Source organism: Monodelphis domestica, chromosome 4, assembly GCF_027887165.1.
Source record: "Monodelphis domestica isolate mMonDom1 chromosome 4, mMonDom1.pri, whole genome shotgun sequence".
NCBI lineage: Eukaryota > Metazoa > Chordata > Mammalia > Didelphimorphia > Didelphidae > Monodelphis > Monodelphis domestica.
The window spans coordinates 176,794,666-176,811,258 of NC_077230.1; the positions used below are offsets into that span (position 1 = coordinate 176,794,666).

At 34.9% G+C, this 16,593-nt stretch overlaps 1 protein-coding gene across 3 annotated transcripts in view; it reads left to right on the forward strand.

The window, feature by feature from the left end:
- The window catches only part of XIRP2 (xin actin binding repeat containing 2), a 434,256-nt gene that overhangs the window by 281,331 nt on the left and 136,332 nt on the right, over window positions 1-16,593 (forward strand). For all 3 annotated transcript variants that reach the window (XM_016433690.2, XM_016433689.2, XM_016433688.2), the window contains exon 2: window positions 10,521-10,674. In XM_016433690.2, coding sequence (XP_016289176.2) covers window positions 10,521-10,674 — 154 coding nt within the window. The remainder of the gene's footprint in view (window positions 1-10,520; window positions 10,675-16,593) is intronic.

Sequence of the window (16,593 nt, forward strand, 5' to 3'; positions counted from 1 at the left end):
TTTTATGGTGATTTTAAAAGCACTTGCCTTGTGCACAGTGGGTGGCTTTCTTTGAACTAGTCTAGACTGTTGGCATCCAGAGAACTCAGAAAGAAATGAGGCAGAAGCAGCTTCTCCCCACTCATCTCTCTAATCAAGCTTCATAGGAGGTTAAGTTCCACTTACACTTCACCAGAGACTCCAGCCTAACATTTGCCTCTTACAGGTCACATTTTGTCTCTTACTCATTGACATTTTTGTTTCTGGTGGAGTTCATGTGCCTCAAACAGTGAGTGACTTGAACATATTTGCTGATCCCTCAGTTCTTTTGGTTATCAAATGCTATATTCTCCAGAGATAGCAAATATTGTATTAGATTGTTTGTGGAATGTGTTCAGGCTTCCCAAAACCTCTAACACTCATTAGAGTATCGAATTATGTTGTGTTTAACTAAAAGATGTATGAGGTTCTTTTATGGAAATGGGGTTTGAGAATTATCCTCACTCTCTAAGAAAAGCACGATTTCTTTCCCTTTTTGTGGGTCGTGGACCCTCTTGGTTATGTGGTGAAGGCTACTAAACTATTCTCAGAATAATGCCATTAAATGCATAAAGTAAATACATAGGGTTACAAAAGAAACCAACTGTCTTGAAATACAGTTATCAAAATATTAGAAAAAGCATTTCATGGATTCCAGGACAAGAATGAACAAAAGGAGGTATGTATTTGGGATGGTTGGATGGGAAGGAAAAAGGATTAAAATTTATCTAAGGCCTCACAGCTGAAAAGTGAACAATAAGGAGAGAAAATATATTTGATAATTAATAATATAGTTGTTCTCTTAATGTATACCAGACCTAGAAGCTCAAAAAGAACTTTTCAATTAGATATACAATCTATAATAAGATACCATATACTTTAAGAATATATATGATGTATATGTAGTTTAAAAACATACAAAAATATATATATTCAAAACTCAGTTATTATGAAAAGGATGGTGTCAAAGAGAAGAAATAAAAATATTACCATAAAAAAGCCTGCCAATTTAGGGCAAATAAGTCAGCAATCTCCTATTACCAATGTATTCAGGGGGAAAAAATCCAGACCGTGTTGTTTAGTGATTAGATGAGGAGATGTGATTTCTACACTGAGAATCTTCTTTGAAAATGTCTTTGTTTCTGCAGTACTTAGTAAATACTTGTTGACTGACTGACTGAGAACAAAATTTACAATTAATGCCTTAGTATTTCTCATTAGACATCTCTTCTATCCTAGACTCCTTGAAGGTAGAGATTATAGTCTTCTCTATTCCTCTCAACATCTATCTAGCACAGAGAATGTAATGGGTTTTTAGTGATTATTATTAAAAGAAATGAATGAAATGTGGCAGTGGTCAGCATATCTATTCTGTCCTTAGCACTGTGCTAAGTAATAGGGATGAAGAAAGAGCAGAGAAAAAGTAAGAAAAAGGACAGAAATAGGGAGAGAGAAAAAGGGAGAGAGACAGAGACAGAGACAGAGAGACAGAGAGAGAATTCCCACCTTAAATAGTTCCTTGTCTAATGAGGAAGGCAAACAACATATGAATAATTATCAAAAACTAAGTTACATAGTGGGTAAAATAAAGGCAACAAGTAGAGGAAAGGCACTGGTATTAAAATGGATGGATAAAAGTTTCTTATACAAAGCAGGATACTTAGTTGGGATTTTTTTGAAGATGGAAATGAGGAAGGAGAGAGAATTCCAAGCATGACAGAGAACTAAGAAAATGTTCATACTTAGGAGATGGAATTGCAAAAAAGCCAGTGTTACTGAAGTATAACTGGGGATAATAAGTTCTAAGAACATTAGTATGTTATGAAAGAAACAGGTTATCAAAGGCTTTGAACATCAAAGAATTTTATATTTGAAGTGCAGATGAAATGCATAATATAAACCATATCTGAGGTTTTTTTGTTTTTTTTTTTTTGGTGTTAAGAATGGCAGTGTCCTTCCCCCATGAACTCTAAACTTTTAGTGAAATAAATTGTGCCATACTAATGTGATGCTTTTCAAAAACTTATGTGGTGACCAGATAATGACCTAGAAAACTATATTCAGATTTCACCAGCTTTTCATGCCCTGGGACATGACAAGTATCATGTAGAAAACTTTTCAAGAGCTATGATCAAGTATTTACCTTGCTGGTAAATGTTTAACCACCAGCTCTTTGGGGCAGGGTAGAGAGGGATATATACATGACACACTTTTTAAAGTTTAAACCTACATTAGTAACATTTTCTTCATCACTTTCTGAAGTCTATAAAATAAACGAAATAATAAACTAACCTTGATTTGTAAAGTTTCCTAATCAATTATTTTTATTGCTATTTTAAAACAAGGACTTTAAGGAAGAATTCTGCAATGTTGGATTATCCTAATGCTTTGATTAATTAGTTTAGATATAGGAATATATTCCTTTTGTCCATTTTAGGCATCTTTATTCCTATTGAGGTGGTCATTGCATTGCCTTATTTCTAGAAAATTAAAGTGGTGGGAAATATCAGAGATCAGTTTTAAAAAAGGAAAACCAAAAACAAACAAAAAATACTTGGAATCATTTCATAGTTATATTTAAATTCCTAAAGATGGCCTATCAGTTTTAAATTGAGTTAGAGGAGATTAGATTTAATAGGTTTAGTCATTAGGGATTTTCCATTGTTGGTAATAGGGTCAATTGAAACTAGTTAAAATATTTTAATAGAAGTTTTCTTTTCATTAGGATTCTTTTAAGACTGGATATAGTTTTCAACTAATAAAGATAATGGTAAAATTCGTTAGGACCCTATTTTGCAGAAGATGAGAGAAACTGGGGTAAATTGCTGTTTTTTTTTTATTCCTGGCTGGGAAGACTAGAATGGCTGTATTTCTTTCTATTTTATATGGAAAATTAACTGCCTAAATGCAATGCCAGCATGCAAATAAGACAGTATGGTAGTAAAGTTCTGTATCTCATCAGAGACTTGTGTTCAATAGTTTCTGGAATAAAATACCACAGGCTTTCTCAGGCATAGCACAACTCAAATGAAAATGGCATCTAAGCAGGCAGAAAACAACAGGGCATATAAGTATTGTGTATCAATCTAAAATATTAACAATAATGCATTTGAATCATTGCACCATGCCTTCCTCTGAGAATTGCAATGCAGTTGGAACTATTATCTCTTTAAAGTTCCCAGAACCTCTTTGTGTATGGTGAGTAGCAAATATTAACCCCATATGGAAAAAGGCAAATGCCCACATTCCCAAATTCTGAATTACATCAAGAGAATATATCATTAAATTAGCAATATGAACAATTTCATGGTTTTCCCTTTTTATATAGCCTTTGTCCCAAGGAACATGGAGTGGTTCATAGACAAAAGGAATGAGATCTAGCCTGGCCAAGGTTTACAGATTCTAATTTAAAGTGCTGACTTTAGTACTAAGCCCATGTGAGATTGAATTGCTTGAAATGAGAGTTCTAAACTTTTCCCATCTGCATAAGAGCCTTGTGCATCTCAGGTTACTCTATATGATGTTTATTATTATTATTTAATTCTGGGTCAGCTATCCCATTAGTGTAGGGAACTCCCAATATGTAAACTCCTTTCATCAACATAGAACAGCAGCTGGCTGGTAATTTTGAGTCACTGGGAGCATTGAGAAGTTAAGTTGCTTGTCTATGTTCACATAGCCATCATGTCTCAGGCTGATCATGCATCTAGACTTTTCTGACTCCAAAACAAGATCCCTATCTACTCTTCCAGGTTGCCTCTGTGAGATTCTTTATGTTTATATAGACTGGCAATATAGTGTGGTTGGGGGTGGGAATGGAGATGAGTAGAGAAGAGGAAGGTGTAAGTTCTGAGTTAGGCATCAAGAAATCAGGAAACCAGATGTCTAAGTCTCTGCCCTGCCACTGATTATCTCTGTGACCTCAGAAAAGTCACCCCACCACCTGGGACCTCAGCATCCTCATCTGTAAAATAAGGATGTTGAATTGGACAGTATCCAAGGTCCCTTCCACTACTGAGTTCATCTACTGCCTCTGGCATATCTCATTTTACAGAGTGGGAAACAGACATAGAAAATGTTAAGTGGCCTCTGCACAGTCCCAGAGCTGATCATCCAGGTTTTGCACGTCAGGAGAAAAGCTGATTTGCTCTTCTGGGTTGAGGTGGAGATAAGTCTTGTTTCTAGGAGCCTCTTACCCCCAATTCCCCCCTGGCCCCAATCTTTGCCAGGGCACTGACACCAGGTGGCGCCTCTTGGAGCAATCTGTTCCTGCTTGCAGTGATTCCCTGGGCTTCACAGCTGTTTCAGGCTTGATCTCTCCTGGATGTTTACAACCACATGGCTGCTAGCCAGCTGAAATACCGAGAAAAAGGACCCTTGGTCAAAACCAGCCGAAACTCTACTGGAGTCCTATTAGACAGAAGCAGGTAAGGGCATTGAACTGGATAATGTAGGGAGAACTTAATTCATTATTCCAGAGAAATCTTACAAGGACAGAAGATAGTTCTAAACTCCAATGACTTTCAAATTTAGGTAAGATTGAGGTGGGGGAAAGCGATTAGGGAAATATTGCTGTATATCCTTGTGTTTAGGGGATGGCTATCAATAATTGAGGCTAGGTTGTCTTAGTGTAAGTCTAAAGATAAAGTGTGTGTGGTTAAGGAGTGGATCTCAAGTTAAAATAGTAGTAAACTAAAACAAGATTATCTTATGACCTTAAGAGCAAAGTCAATCACATGTTCATCCTTTTTTATTTTACTTTTGGGATTGAGGGGATGGAAATAGTTTTGTGCTTTTTACCTTAACAGCCAGGGTCAAGTATCTTATTCATCTCACCCGTGAGTTTATAAAGACTAAGGATCAAGTAGCATCAGTTAGTGGAATGGATCACTTGGGTATTCTAACATGGCAATTTCACATATCACCATTCACTTGGTGATTTCAGCTCTTCTGGAGTCAGTTGTCATCTCTAAGCTGATTCTCAAATACACTTAATAAGCTCTAATATTTCTTCTCTTTACACCCTAAATTTTATTTTCATCAGTTTCATTGATAGAAATAAAAAGCCTTTGAGCTTGGGTCCTTTGGTGTAGGGATGGGAGATCTCAGAGAAGGTTTATACCATTATTTTGGAGTTTTATTATCTAACCCATATTTGTGATTATACTGGTTGTTAGTTTGTGCAGTGAAAACAAAATAGACAATTGAGAAGGTACTTGATGGATATGGAATTACCTGGAAGGCTAACCTGAGAGACTTAGCATTAGAAAAGTTGGAGTCTTGAATTATCTTAATGGGTTGAGAGAATAGCATCAATAGCAGCCACTAAGTAGTTCCCACTTAGCCAATATAGATAGTATAGTATATAACCCTCATAATTGATATTTTTTAGCTTGCTTATTTTGCATTTGCATTCATTAGTCTACTGTATTCAAGTGCTCTTAAGGACAAGCACATAAAAAATAATGAATAAATCACTATAAGTATGATGCAGCTGAAAATTATCACTTTGGGCTGAACTTGGGGTGGGAGTGCCCAGATATTGCTAAATGAAATTGGGTTGGACTCAATGGCAGCCAATTCTAAATTCCTTCCAAAGGAATTCTAATTTCTAAAGCCCTTCCCATTCACACATTCATGCATTCTGAAAACTCTAGGGAACCTTAAAAGCACATTGATATTTTGGAGGAGAAGATATAGGAATACAACTAGAAATTTTTTCTCAAAGAACAAATGGAAATATGAAAACTATTCTTTTTTTAAAAGTCAGTGAGTCTGTTTATAGTATTCAAACTGGATTTCATTCCTTATTGGGTTTTTTTTTTCTAGCATTTTTGTAATCAATGGTAACATGCCATTTTCATATTCAAGGGGAAAATAACCTTCCTTCCAAAGTCATTTTATCTACTTCAACCTAATCACTTTTGACTTATCCTTATTTTTTTTAATGAAAAGTCAGATAATTTTCAGTCTTCAAATAACTTGAGTTTTTGTTTTTTTGTTTTTTCAAAAAGAAAAATCAGAAAGACAATTAAGGTCTCATGAGCTAGAATCCCTGACCACACAAAGAATTCAGAGAAGGGATGGAGATGGCTTCTTGGAAGTAATGGCATTGTCCCAAGAGCAAGTAAAAATTGGAGAGATATAAAAAAATGCACTCCATGGATATAGAACTTACATAAGAAAATGCTTGAAGATAGGAATGGTATGCTTCTATGAAGTACACAAAAAATGGAAAAGAAAAATAAATAGATTTAAGACATTGCATATACTATCAGTATGTTGGCTAGTTTTAATTAACTGTTTTTCTATTTTTTTATTTTTATCATAAGGGATGACTTGAATATAATAGGAGAAAAAGGGAGATATTCAGAAATTGGTGTTATAAAAACAAGATATCAATAATATTTTAAGTTGAAAAAAGATAAATAAGATGGATTTCTTTTTCCCCCTTATATTTGCTTAAGCCAAGCTGCTTTTTTTTCTTTTCCCTCTATATTGTTTCATTTGGTAAGCTCATCAGCTCATATCTATACTTAATATTCTTAAATATTCTTATCCAGTCCTAGCATCTCACTGATGCTCAGCCTTGCATCTTCAACTCCTATTGGTCATTTTGAATGGGATGTCTTAAACAGCATTTCCAAAATAAATTGTTTATCTTTTCTCTCAAACCCTGCCTTCTTAATTTTGCTACAATTGCTGGTTATACTACTATTCTCTCAGCTACCCAGACTCACCAGCTAGGTTTCTCACCTTCCACCCCATATCCAATCTGTTGTCAAAGCCTGTCAATTTTACCTTCATAACATCTCTAATATTTACCTCTTCTTCTTTTTGAGATTGTCAACACTGTTATGGGCTCTCATTACTTCACTCTTGAATTATTGCCTTTGGCAGCTAGTAGGCATATCTGACACAAACCTGTCCCAATTCCAGCTCCATATTTTACTCAGCTGTAAAAGTGATCATTTTTAAAGTATTGGTCTGACTATGACCCCCCACCCCTCACTCCTACTTTACAAACTCCAGTGGTTCCCTATCACCTCCAAGATTAAATATAAAATCTTCTCTTTAACAATCAAAGCTTTTTTATATCCTGCTCTTCTGATCTTTCTGGACTTCTTACACCTTACACTCCTCAACACACTCTGAAATCCAGTGACCCTGGCCTTGAATAAGATACTCCATTTGCTTGACTTTGGAACATAGTAGGTGCTTTAAAAATGTATATTGACTAACTACTCCTTCATTTAGCACATCAAGTACTGAAGTGCAGAGATCAAGTAACTATATTTGGATATGAAATTTTCAAAGAAGAGAGTAGATCAAATTATAGGCATTTATATCTTTTACATTTCAAAATTCTTGATCTTGACATATAAATAACCGTGCGTGCACCTGGTGGTATAATTGGCCTTCTCTGCTTTTTGCAGCTTGTATCCCCCTATTTTTCTTATTCTATCAGTCGATGTTGCTTATCATCAGTTTCCATCCTCCTCTGTAACGCTTTGCAAAAGAGTTTGTACCACTTGTTATTCTTGACTTTTACTTGAGAAGAAAGTTGAGCATATTTTGGAATCATTCCTTGTGGTGACAGCCTTACAATGTAAAAACTTCTTTAAGTAGAAGTATCCATATCTTTGTTTTTCTCCATTCCTTATTTTTCACATTGCATCTTCTGTTTAAACAGTTCAATTGGAACTGTTCAGTTGTACCCAGTACCTTTTTAAATTTATTTTCTTTAATTCAGCATTAATTTGGACCTTTTAACTAATTTAGTAGTCTGGCTACTTTGGACATAGTACTTAATTTGGGAATGACTCCCAATTCAGTTAGTAACCAATATTTTTGTTTTGTTTTGCCCAAGATAGAGTTCATTCATATTTTCTAATTTGTCTATTCTGGAGGAACATAAAATATTAGATAAAACATTTATTGTTTACTACATTGCGGACACTGTGCTCCGAACCCAGAATACAATTACAAGAAAAAGTCAAGTCAGTAAGTCAAAAAGACAAAAGATAATGCCTGCCTTTGAGGAGCATATATTCTCACAAGAGAATACAATACAAGAAAGCATGCTGAAGTGTTTTTTTAAATGAAGGGGAGAGAGAGAGAAGGATACAATTGTATAATCCTGGGCTATACAATACTGGTAAGAATTTAAGGACATATTAGAGCATATTGCAGTGTTGTGGGGATCCATGGAGGCAAGGTAAGACTAACAGGTACTTGGCTTATTGTTTTGGTATTAGCAAAAAATTAAAAAGTTATTTCCCATGCCACATACCATTTCTCTCTATTCCCAAAGAAAATTTCCATTGTACATAACTGTGAAGCTTTTTGACTATAAGAGCTCAGACTTAGAGCAACAAGGGAAATTAAAGGCCATATCTTCTAAACCTTCCTTTAATAGATGAGTAGCTGAGTCCCAGAAAGACTAAGTAACTTGCTTAAGGTCACACAGTAGGATAACTAAGAATTGACATCAGATCTAATGAAAAAAATAGTATTCCTTTCACTATAGTTACTCCCTTTTTATTTCTTAATATGGAACAAAATTTTTACATATTGTTTAGTATCTTCCTTTGCAGTGAAGTCATTGAGTGTCAAGGTATATATATGGTGATAGTGTATTTGGGGGAGATAGATATACCTTTTCTGAAATGGCCTTTTATATATCTGTGCTAGCTCAGCATTTCAAATACGGCAAATAAAAATATTTCACTAACCCAATTACATTATTTTTTCCTAGTCATGTCTTGAATATATTATATGCTATTATATTTGCCTTATATAAATTAGAATTTGCAGTGAATGATTGACAAAGAGGCTGATAGGGAATCATTTTGCTCAATAAACATTGTTTGACAATGATTATTAAAGGTAACCTTTATTCTTAAGACCTAAATTGTCCCAAAAGGTTTTACCTATCTAATAATTGATGAAAATTAACTAAACACAAAGAAAAATCTTAGATTGTTTTAGCCTAATCCACCTTGGATTTCTTCCCCTCCCTTCAATTAATTGAGGGTAATAATAAGAATTAGAAACAATGGAGCCACATTGTTTATTTAAACAAGGTGATTAAGTGTATGCAAATAGGCCACAGCACATTGAAATTGTTTAGCAACTCCTGCTTTAATTCATGTGCACTTCAGAAGATATGCCAAAGGGTTACTCAGCCCAAGAGCTCTGGTTCTTCCTATGATAGATGAAGATGCAGCTAAGTAGTCTATTGTAAAAACTGCTTTTAGAGCTAGTTGCTGCCTCTCAAAGCTGAAGTCACATTCATTAAGCCCTGTCCTAAAGATTCAATAAATGTGCAAAGTGACTTGTTACATTATTGCCTTGTTGTTTGTTTAGAAGTCAGCAAGTCAACAAGCATTTATTATGTGCCAGGCACACTTTGAGGGTTAACATCCAGATTTCCTGAGCACCCAAGTCTCTGGCTATTCCCCAGTTTTTTTCTTCAAAATTAACTTGTATATTGACACAATTTTTTCTTCAAAGGTTTTCAAGACTCTCATCATGGAGATCCTGGTTTGTGGTGTTAGATAGTAATATTAATTGACATTTATAGGACATTTTAAAGTTTTCAAAGGGCTTTAAATACATGATTTCATTAGAGATTTACTAGGGTCATAAGGGAGATAAGAATTACAAACACTTAACAGGCTAGGAAACTGAGGCTGAAAGAAGTTAGTTTGTGCCCATGAACACAGAAATATTAAGCCTCAGAAGTAGACTTTGAACCTAGGTCTTTCTGACAACAAATTCAGGAACTCTATTGCATCATTTTGCAAAAAATGAGGAATTATGACTAACAAATAAAGAATAGTGGCCTCTCAATCAGGGAATCTAATTAATATTTATTTCCTTTTTTTGCACTTAGAATAAATTTCTCCAAGGCATAATTATAAATGTACATCCCTCAATATATTTTCTGTGGGAAATTTTTGTAAACACTATTAAAGGAGATTTTCCCCCCTTTAACTTTACTTAATGATATATAACTGCATTGGTTCTCTATTTCAGATGCTGATAATTCTTTTGAAATATCACATGGAGGGCATGACATTTAAAAAAATCTCATTTCCTTCTGTCTTCAGCACGTAATGTTGATACATTCACATTTTTTTGAATTTCAACCTATGGACTTTTTTCTGGACTCAGTAAACTGCATGCATTAGCATACATTGTGTTAGATTATGACCCTTATTTCCACTCTTTTTCATTGTGAGAAAGCCACATGAAAGAAAAGCTAAATCAGAAATCGAACTGGTTCCTGAAATGTAAACTAAACAGCATACGTGCATTTATAGTTCTCAGCAGTTATAGAAATTTACCCTAAAGCTTATTGGAAAATATCCCTTGTGATAGAAAACTCCCTTCCTCTCTCCCGCTCTCTCTTTCTTTTGCCTTCCCATCCGTCTGAAAACCACATCTGTTTCCTACTGATAGCTTTTAACACACATCCCCTTAATGTCTTCTAACAGGAAGTGGAAGCGGAGCGAAGTTTGTGTTCCCCAGCATTGAAGAGTCAGCCCAGTAGCCGTCCCATCAGTCCTGTGAAAGATCCAGACAAGAAAAGTGGGAAAACATCTTTTGACAAGATGTCATCTGAAAGTGGTCACAGCAACAACTTTGAAGGTTAGCCTAACACTTTGATCTGATTTCTTGGCATAGCACCTTGGTCGATGTAAGCAAGTAAGCTAATAAAGTGTGTGGGTAGGTTTGCTTTTCAAAACAGTAAGGGGGGAAAACTGATGAGGCAGCAGATGGCTCACTTTCTAACAAAATACCACAATTCAGGAAAATAAAAATAGAGGTTTTTCAAAAAGTGTACTTTTTTCTTTAAGTTTATGAAATCCAGAATAAGAATTCTGATGCAGAAGGAATGGAATAGATACACACACACAAGTTTTCTGTGTCCTAAAGCTCTGAATAATTTGGTTTATTAACTGCAAATAAATCAGTGCAATCATATATTTGCAAAACTATACTTAGAAAACAATGCATTGGATCATTCTCTGACTGCTCCTTTTGTGACAAAAGGGGAAAAAAAACATATTTGTTTCACTAAGTCTACTGGTAGTAAAAGAATGAAGTATGACTAGTTGTCACTTGCAAAATAAAAAAAAAATAATTTAAAAGATCTTCTAGCAGCTTGTCAGTCGATTAAACTAAATGTGCTTAATGAATTTGGGATAAAATGTGACAAGACAATGTCATATTTTGGGGAGAAAAACATATAAATTTGATTAATGTTTTTCAAATACCATTAAAATGTTAATAGCTCATATGTTTGAAATTGCACCATTACCATAATTTTCAACAATGACAGAAGTGCAAAATATAAATAATTTATTAAAAAATGGAGGAAGCATTTATCACTTCTGAAGAGGCACTAACAGGATTTTCCATTTTAACCAAGTATAATTTAGAATAAGTAACTGTTAAAAAAAATAAATGTTTCTCTGTCTTTTCAGGTATGCTCTTCCATAACAAGCTCTCATATTGACAGTCAAATTTGATAATGTGGACATTTTGTGTGTAATGTCATTCAATATTTGTAAGAAAAACACCCATAAGCCATTGCCAAACCTAAATTTGGTATAATGTTTGTGTCATCCTGCACATTATTTCATTTTGTTAGTAATATTTCATTTTTCCCCACTTATATGTAGAAACAATTTTTAACATAGATTTTCTCACATTTTGAGTTCCAAATTCTCTCCATCCTGTTCACCATCCCTGAGATAAGTAAGTATTTGATATTAGCTATACATGATGCACATTATATCCAGGCTTGAAGTCTTTTGATTCTATGTATGATAAGCGGTGCCTTAGTATAAAGAACACAAGATAGAGAATCAGGAGACCATAATCTCAGCATTGGGACTTCACTAAGCTGTGTAACCTTGGAAGAGTCATTTTGTGTCTCTAGGACTCAAGTTTATAAAATTAAGGAGTTAGATGAGATGATCTTATGTACAGTCTTCCACCCCTGACTTTCTAGGTTTCTATGAAAAGAGAATATTGGCAGAATTCAAAAGGGACAGTTGTAAGGACTATAGGGGTTTAAATTAGATAAAAGAGAATTTGGGGGATGAAAAAATAAATGTAAGCACAGAATTTGAGTTGAATGAGTTTGTGTACGTTATTTCCCACTAAAGACAATGTCTAATGCCCAAGTTTACTACTAGTCACTATCATTTCTAGATTTTGGTCAGGAGGTTTTGGAGGAGTGAAAATTATTATTGTGTTGTTGTTCACATCAGGTCTTTGAGGCCTCGTTTGGGGTTTTCTTAGCAAAGATATGTCAATAGTTTGCCATTTCCTTCTCTAGCTCAGTTTTTTGTAAAGGTTGTGTTAAGTAACTTGCCCAAGGTCCTACAGCCAAAAAATATCTGAGGTCAGATTTGAATTCAGGAAGGTGAGTCCTCCTGACTCTAGACCCAGTACTCTATCCACTTGCACCACTTAGCTGCTTTGTATTAGTATTGGAGTCTGTGATCTTTACCTAGAAGTAATCTTGTATTGCATTTATAGAGGATATTCAAAATGTTAAGTCAAATTTATAGTTAAAATTATTGAGTGGGAAAAATTACACTAAAGTCTTCTTGCGTCTTCTTAGTCATTCTTCCAACTATGCCAAGTCCATCCTTTCAGTTAAGAGCTTTCCAATACTGTAAAGGGGTAGCTCTAAGTCTTGTGTAAGATGTCTATGGCATTCATTCATCAGTGGCCACACAATGATTACCATTATGGCCAATTAATGGCTACCTTTGATTAATGCAATAGGAAGTGTTCCTAAAGGTAGTTCAGAATGATGCATTTTCTTTCTAGAAAGTTCCTACCCTCTCTTAATTCAGAATTGAGTCCATATGTGTAAAAAAAAAAGTTAAGAAAAAAGTAGATGCAGTAGCTAGTTCTGACACTATTAGCAATATTCTTCCCCAGAAATCCCCCTGAATCTGTGCTGAGAGAAGGGAAGAATGTTTCTGCCTACCACAGCTTGCCATTCTCATAGAAATACTTGTGGGTCCACTGCTCTATCCCTAAGTGCTGAGGTAAGAGGAGGCCCTATTGCTATAACAGAATTGTTGACAAAACTCATATAATTAATAATGACGCTCTGAAAATTCAAAGAGAAATAAATCTATGGGTCTGGTAAAAGTCTCCAAATCACTGTAGTCTGTTCAAGTAAAGATTGGCTGTGAAGGTTGATCTCAGGAAAACCAGTGAAACATCAGTGGAGATCACTGGAATAAGGAGGGTTTGAAGTCAGAGGACCTAGCATGATGCCTCCTAAATCTGCCACTTATGTGACCTTGGGAAAAATCATATCATGTCTGGGAGCTTCCCCTGTAAAATGAGAGTTGAACTGTAAGACTTTGAAAGTCCTTTTCAGCTCTAAATCTTGTATCCTATGGCCTTAAGGAACCAGAGACTCACTCTTTACAACCAACAGTACAAAAGGCTGAAATTCTGTTTATTTATATACAACCAGGAGAATTTTTTAAAAATTGATCAATTATAATTAGTGTGACCATGGGTAAGTTGCTTTGGGTTTGAGGACTTAAATGAATTTTCTCAGTTTAGATGATATTCAAGGTTCCTTCCAGCTCAAAAATTCTGTTTTATTTCTAATACCAAAATGAAGTTACCTAATGCTCTGAAAATTTTAATCTAGTAAAATGATTCTAATCTTAAAAATCAGTTTAGCAACCAATCATCTCTCAGTGTCTGGATCTAGAAATATACATAAGAACTAATTCTATCCCTTGGTTCTAAAGCTTCATCACTTGTTTAGCTCCCATTCTGAATATATAGTGCCCCCAATTTTAGCTTTTCCCTTTAGGTGGCTACAAGTTCCCATTTTCCTTGAATGGGAGAGCATTTATTCTTGAAGGGAGAAAATGACTGACCCCATATAATGATCACTTAGTTCCTGCATTTGCAGTGTGCTCCTTGTACATTTATTAGCCCCTGGGAAGTTTTGGTTCACAGATACGGAAACAAACACTGGGATAAAATTGGAGAACAGGCAAGAAGGTGTGGACTAAGAAACCCTATAGGAGAAATGAAAGGCAGAGATGAGAGTGTGACTGCTCATTGCTATTACTCTAAATTCAAGGGCCTGATTTGGTCATCTTCCTTTAGTGATTTCCAAAATGAATAGTTTGGAGAATTAACAACAGGGAGTCCCAGGTGGTGAAGACTGATCAATAGGCAACCAGAATGGGATTCTGTGTGTGTGTGTGTGAGCAGACAGACTGATGAAATCTATGGATCTAGCAATGCTTCAGAAAGAAAGCAGAGATGACATGGGATATGTGGATCAAGAATATGTGTATGTACACATACATTTACATACATTCACATATGAACATACATATATATACCAACACATATATGTCATACAAAACCCTTTTAACTCAACATATGGCCTCTTCTCAGTTTTTGCTCTTCAGAATCATACATTTAAATTTTAATTTTCTAAGTTCATGAACATATAAAAAGCCTATAGAAAAAAAGCCATACATTAAAAATTCCTGTTTCCAAGGCTTTTTATAGTAAGCTTTGGAAATTACCTGCCACATTTCTCTTTCTTATTCAGCTTCATTAAAGCTAAATTCATTCTTTATTCTTAAAATGGTCGTTCATTTTCTTTGACAGCTTTAACAAAACAGACTATGTTACTTTTAAAATGAATTTCCATGGGATGGAATCATATATTCCCATATTTTTATCAAAGTATTGAAAAATATGCAGCTTTTTAGATCTTTCACTCTTTTTTCATTCTCCCAAATTTTCTTTCATCCTCTGTCTCATTCTTACTCTCATCTTCTCTCCCTTTCTCATCTTCTCTTAATGCTCTCATTCTTTCTTGCCTTCTCTCTCTCTCTCTCTCTCTCTCTCTCTCTCTCTCTCTCTCTCTCTCTCTCTCTCTCTCTCTCTCTCTCTCTCTCTCTCTCCCTCCCTTTCTCTCTCTTTTTTCTCCCTCCCTCCCTCCCTTCATTTCTCCCTCCCAACCTCCCATCCCCATGCTGGTTTCTCTCACCCCTTCTGCTTCTACTTTTTACTTTTTGTTTCATCTCAAAATTTTAAGAGAGTTATTCTGCAGAGCAGCTGTACTTCCTATAGGAAGTGATAGCATGACCAAGTTCTCTCTCATTTAAAGCCTATTCACTCTGTGAACTTACCTGTAAGATAGAGGATGTGGATGAGTAGACAATGGAATATCTTCATGTCAGCAGAAATCTAAATTGTATTAATTCCCACACTAACGAGGAAGTCTTCAAAAGTTAGTAAGAGTTTCTTCTAGTGATAAAAATCCACATTTTTCCTTCTTGTTCTCTATTCAAAGTGTTAAAAACAATGGTTTTATTAAAGGAAAAGCAAAGTCTAGGATTAAGTCCTTGTTTCTTTTCCATGGCACATTTTCTAGGACTTAGTTATCATCAGAATACTAAGATTCTTAGGCTAGGAAGCCAGTATATCTGTATACCTATACCAAAGGTCTCCAAGTTAAAATACAATGATAGCACTAGTATATATTAACACTAAACATCATCTGTTTTAACAAAAAAGTTCCTTTTGAAACTGACAAATAACTGATATTTAGTCAGAAATCAGTCCCAGAGTAGGGTATCAATTTCATTTCTCTTTCTCTAAATGACTTGTTCTTTTCTTTTTTCCTTTTTTTGAAAAAATTTTTATTTAATTGATTTAGATTATACTTTTCTAATGAGAATCATAGGACTGACTTTTAGAAGTACTGTCTGAAGAGTGGCTCAAGGAAATTCACATCTCCTGCTCATGGTAATGTCTCTTTACCCAGAATAATACTTCTTGTGCTTAGCAACATCCTTTGTAAATGGGCAGCATTATTTGTCTATCCTCATAGTAGATTGCTTGGGAATATCCTCAACAGTTAATTCTTATATCACAACCAACACATAGAGCATACAGGTGGTGTCTGAAGTACGGAAGAACTAAGTTCAAATCCAAATTCAGACACTTACTAAGTATGTGACCCTAAGCAAATTACTTAACATGTCTGACTCAGTTTCCAAAAATGTACAATGGGAATGATAATAATACTATGCTGGTTATAAGGAGATACTTATGAGATACTTGTTAAGTGTTTAGTACAGTACTTGGTACATAGTAGGTGCTTAATAGAAGCTTATTTTTTTAATGACAAGTAATCAAAAGATGAATAAAAGATAGATTTTATAAAGAAACTTCTTTTTCAAAGAATCCCAATTTTTGTTCTCATAACATGGAATCCTTAGAAATATAAGAACAGAATAGTAGTGATTTTCCCCTCTGATTTCAAAGGGCTTCAGGTCTTAAATAGAATTCGTTGGGATATGACCTGAGATAGCTAGTCTTCACAGGACTCTACAGACTTGTTGAGGCTCCAAGCTATGATACTTTGAAATCTCCCTAATTAATTTGGAATTATATTAAGTCCATCTAGGAATAATGGAATATATAGAATATCCACACTGCCTCAAGGTCAGCTGAAGTTGGAATGTCTCACACCTCCTACCCCAA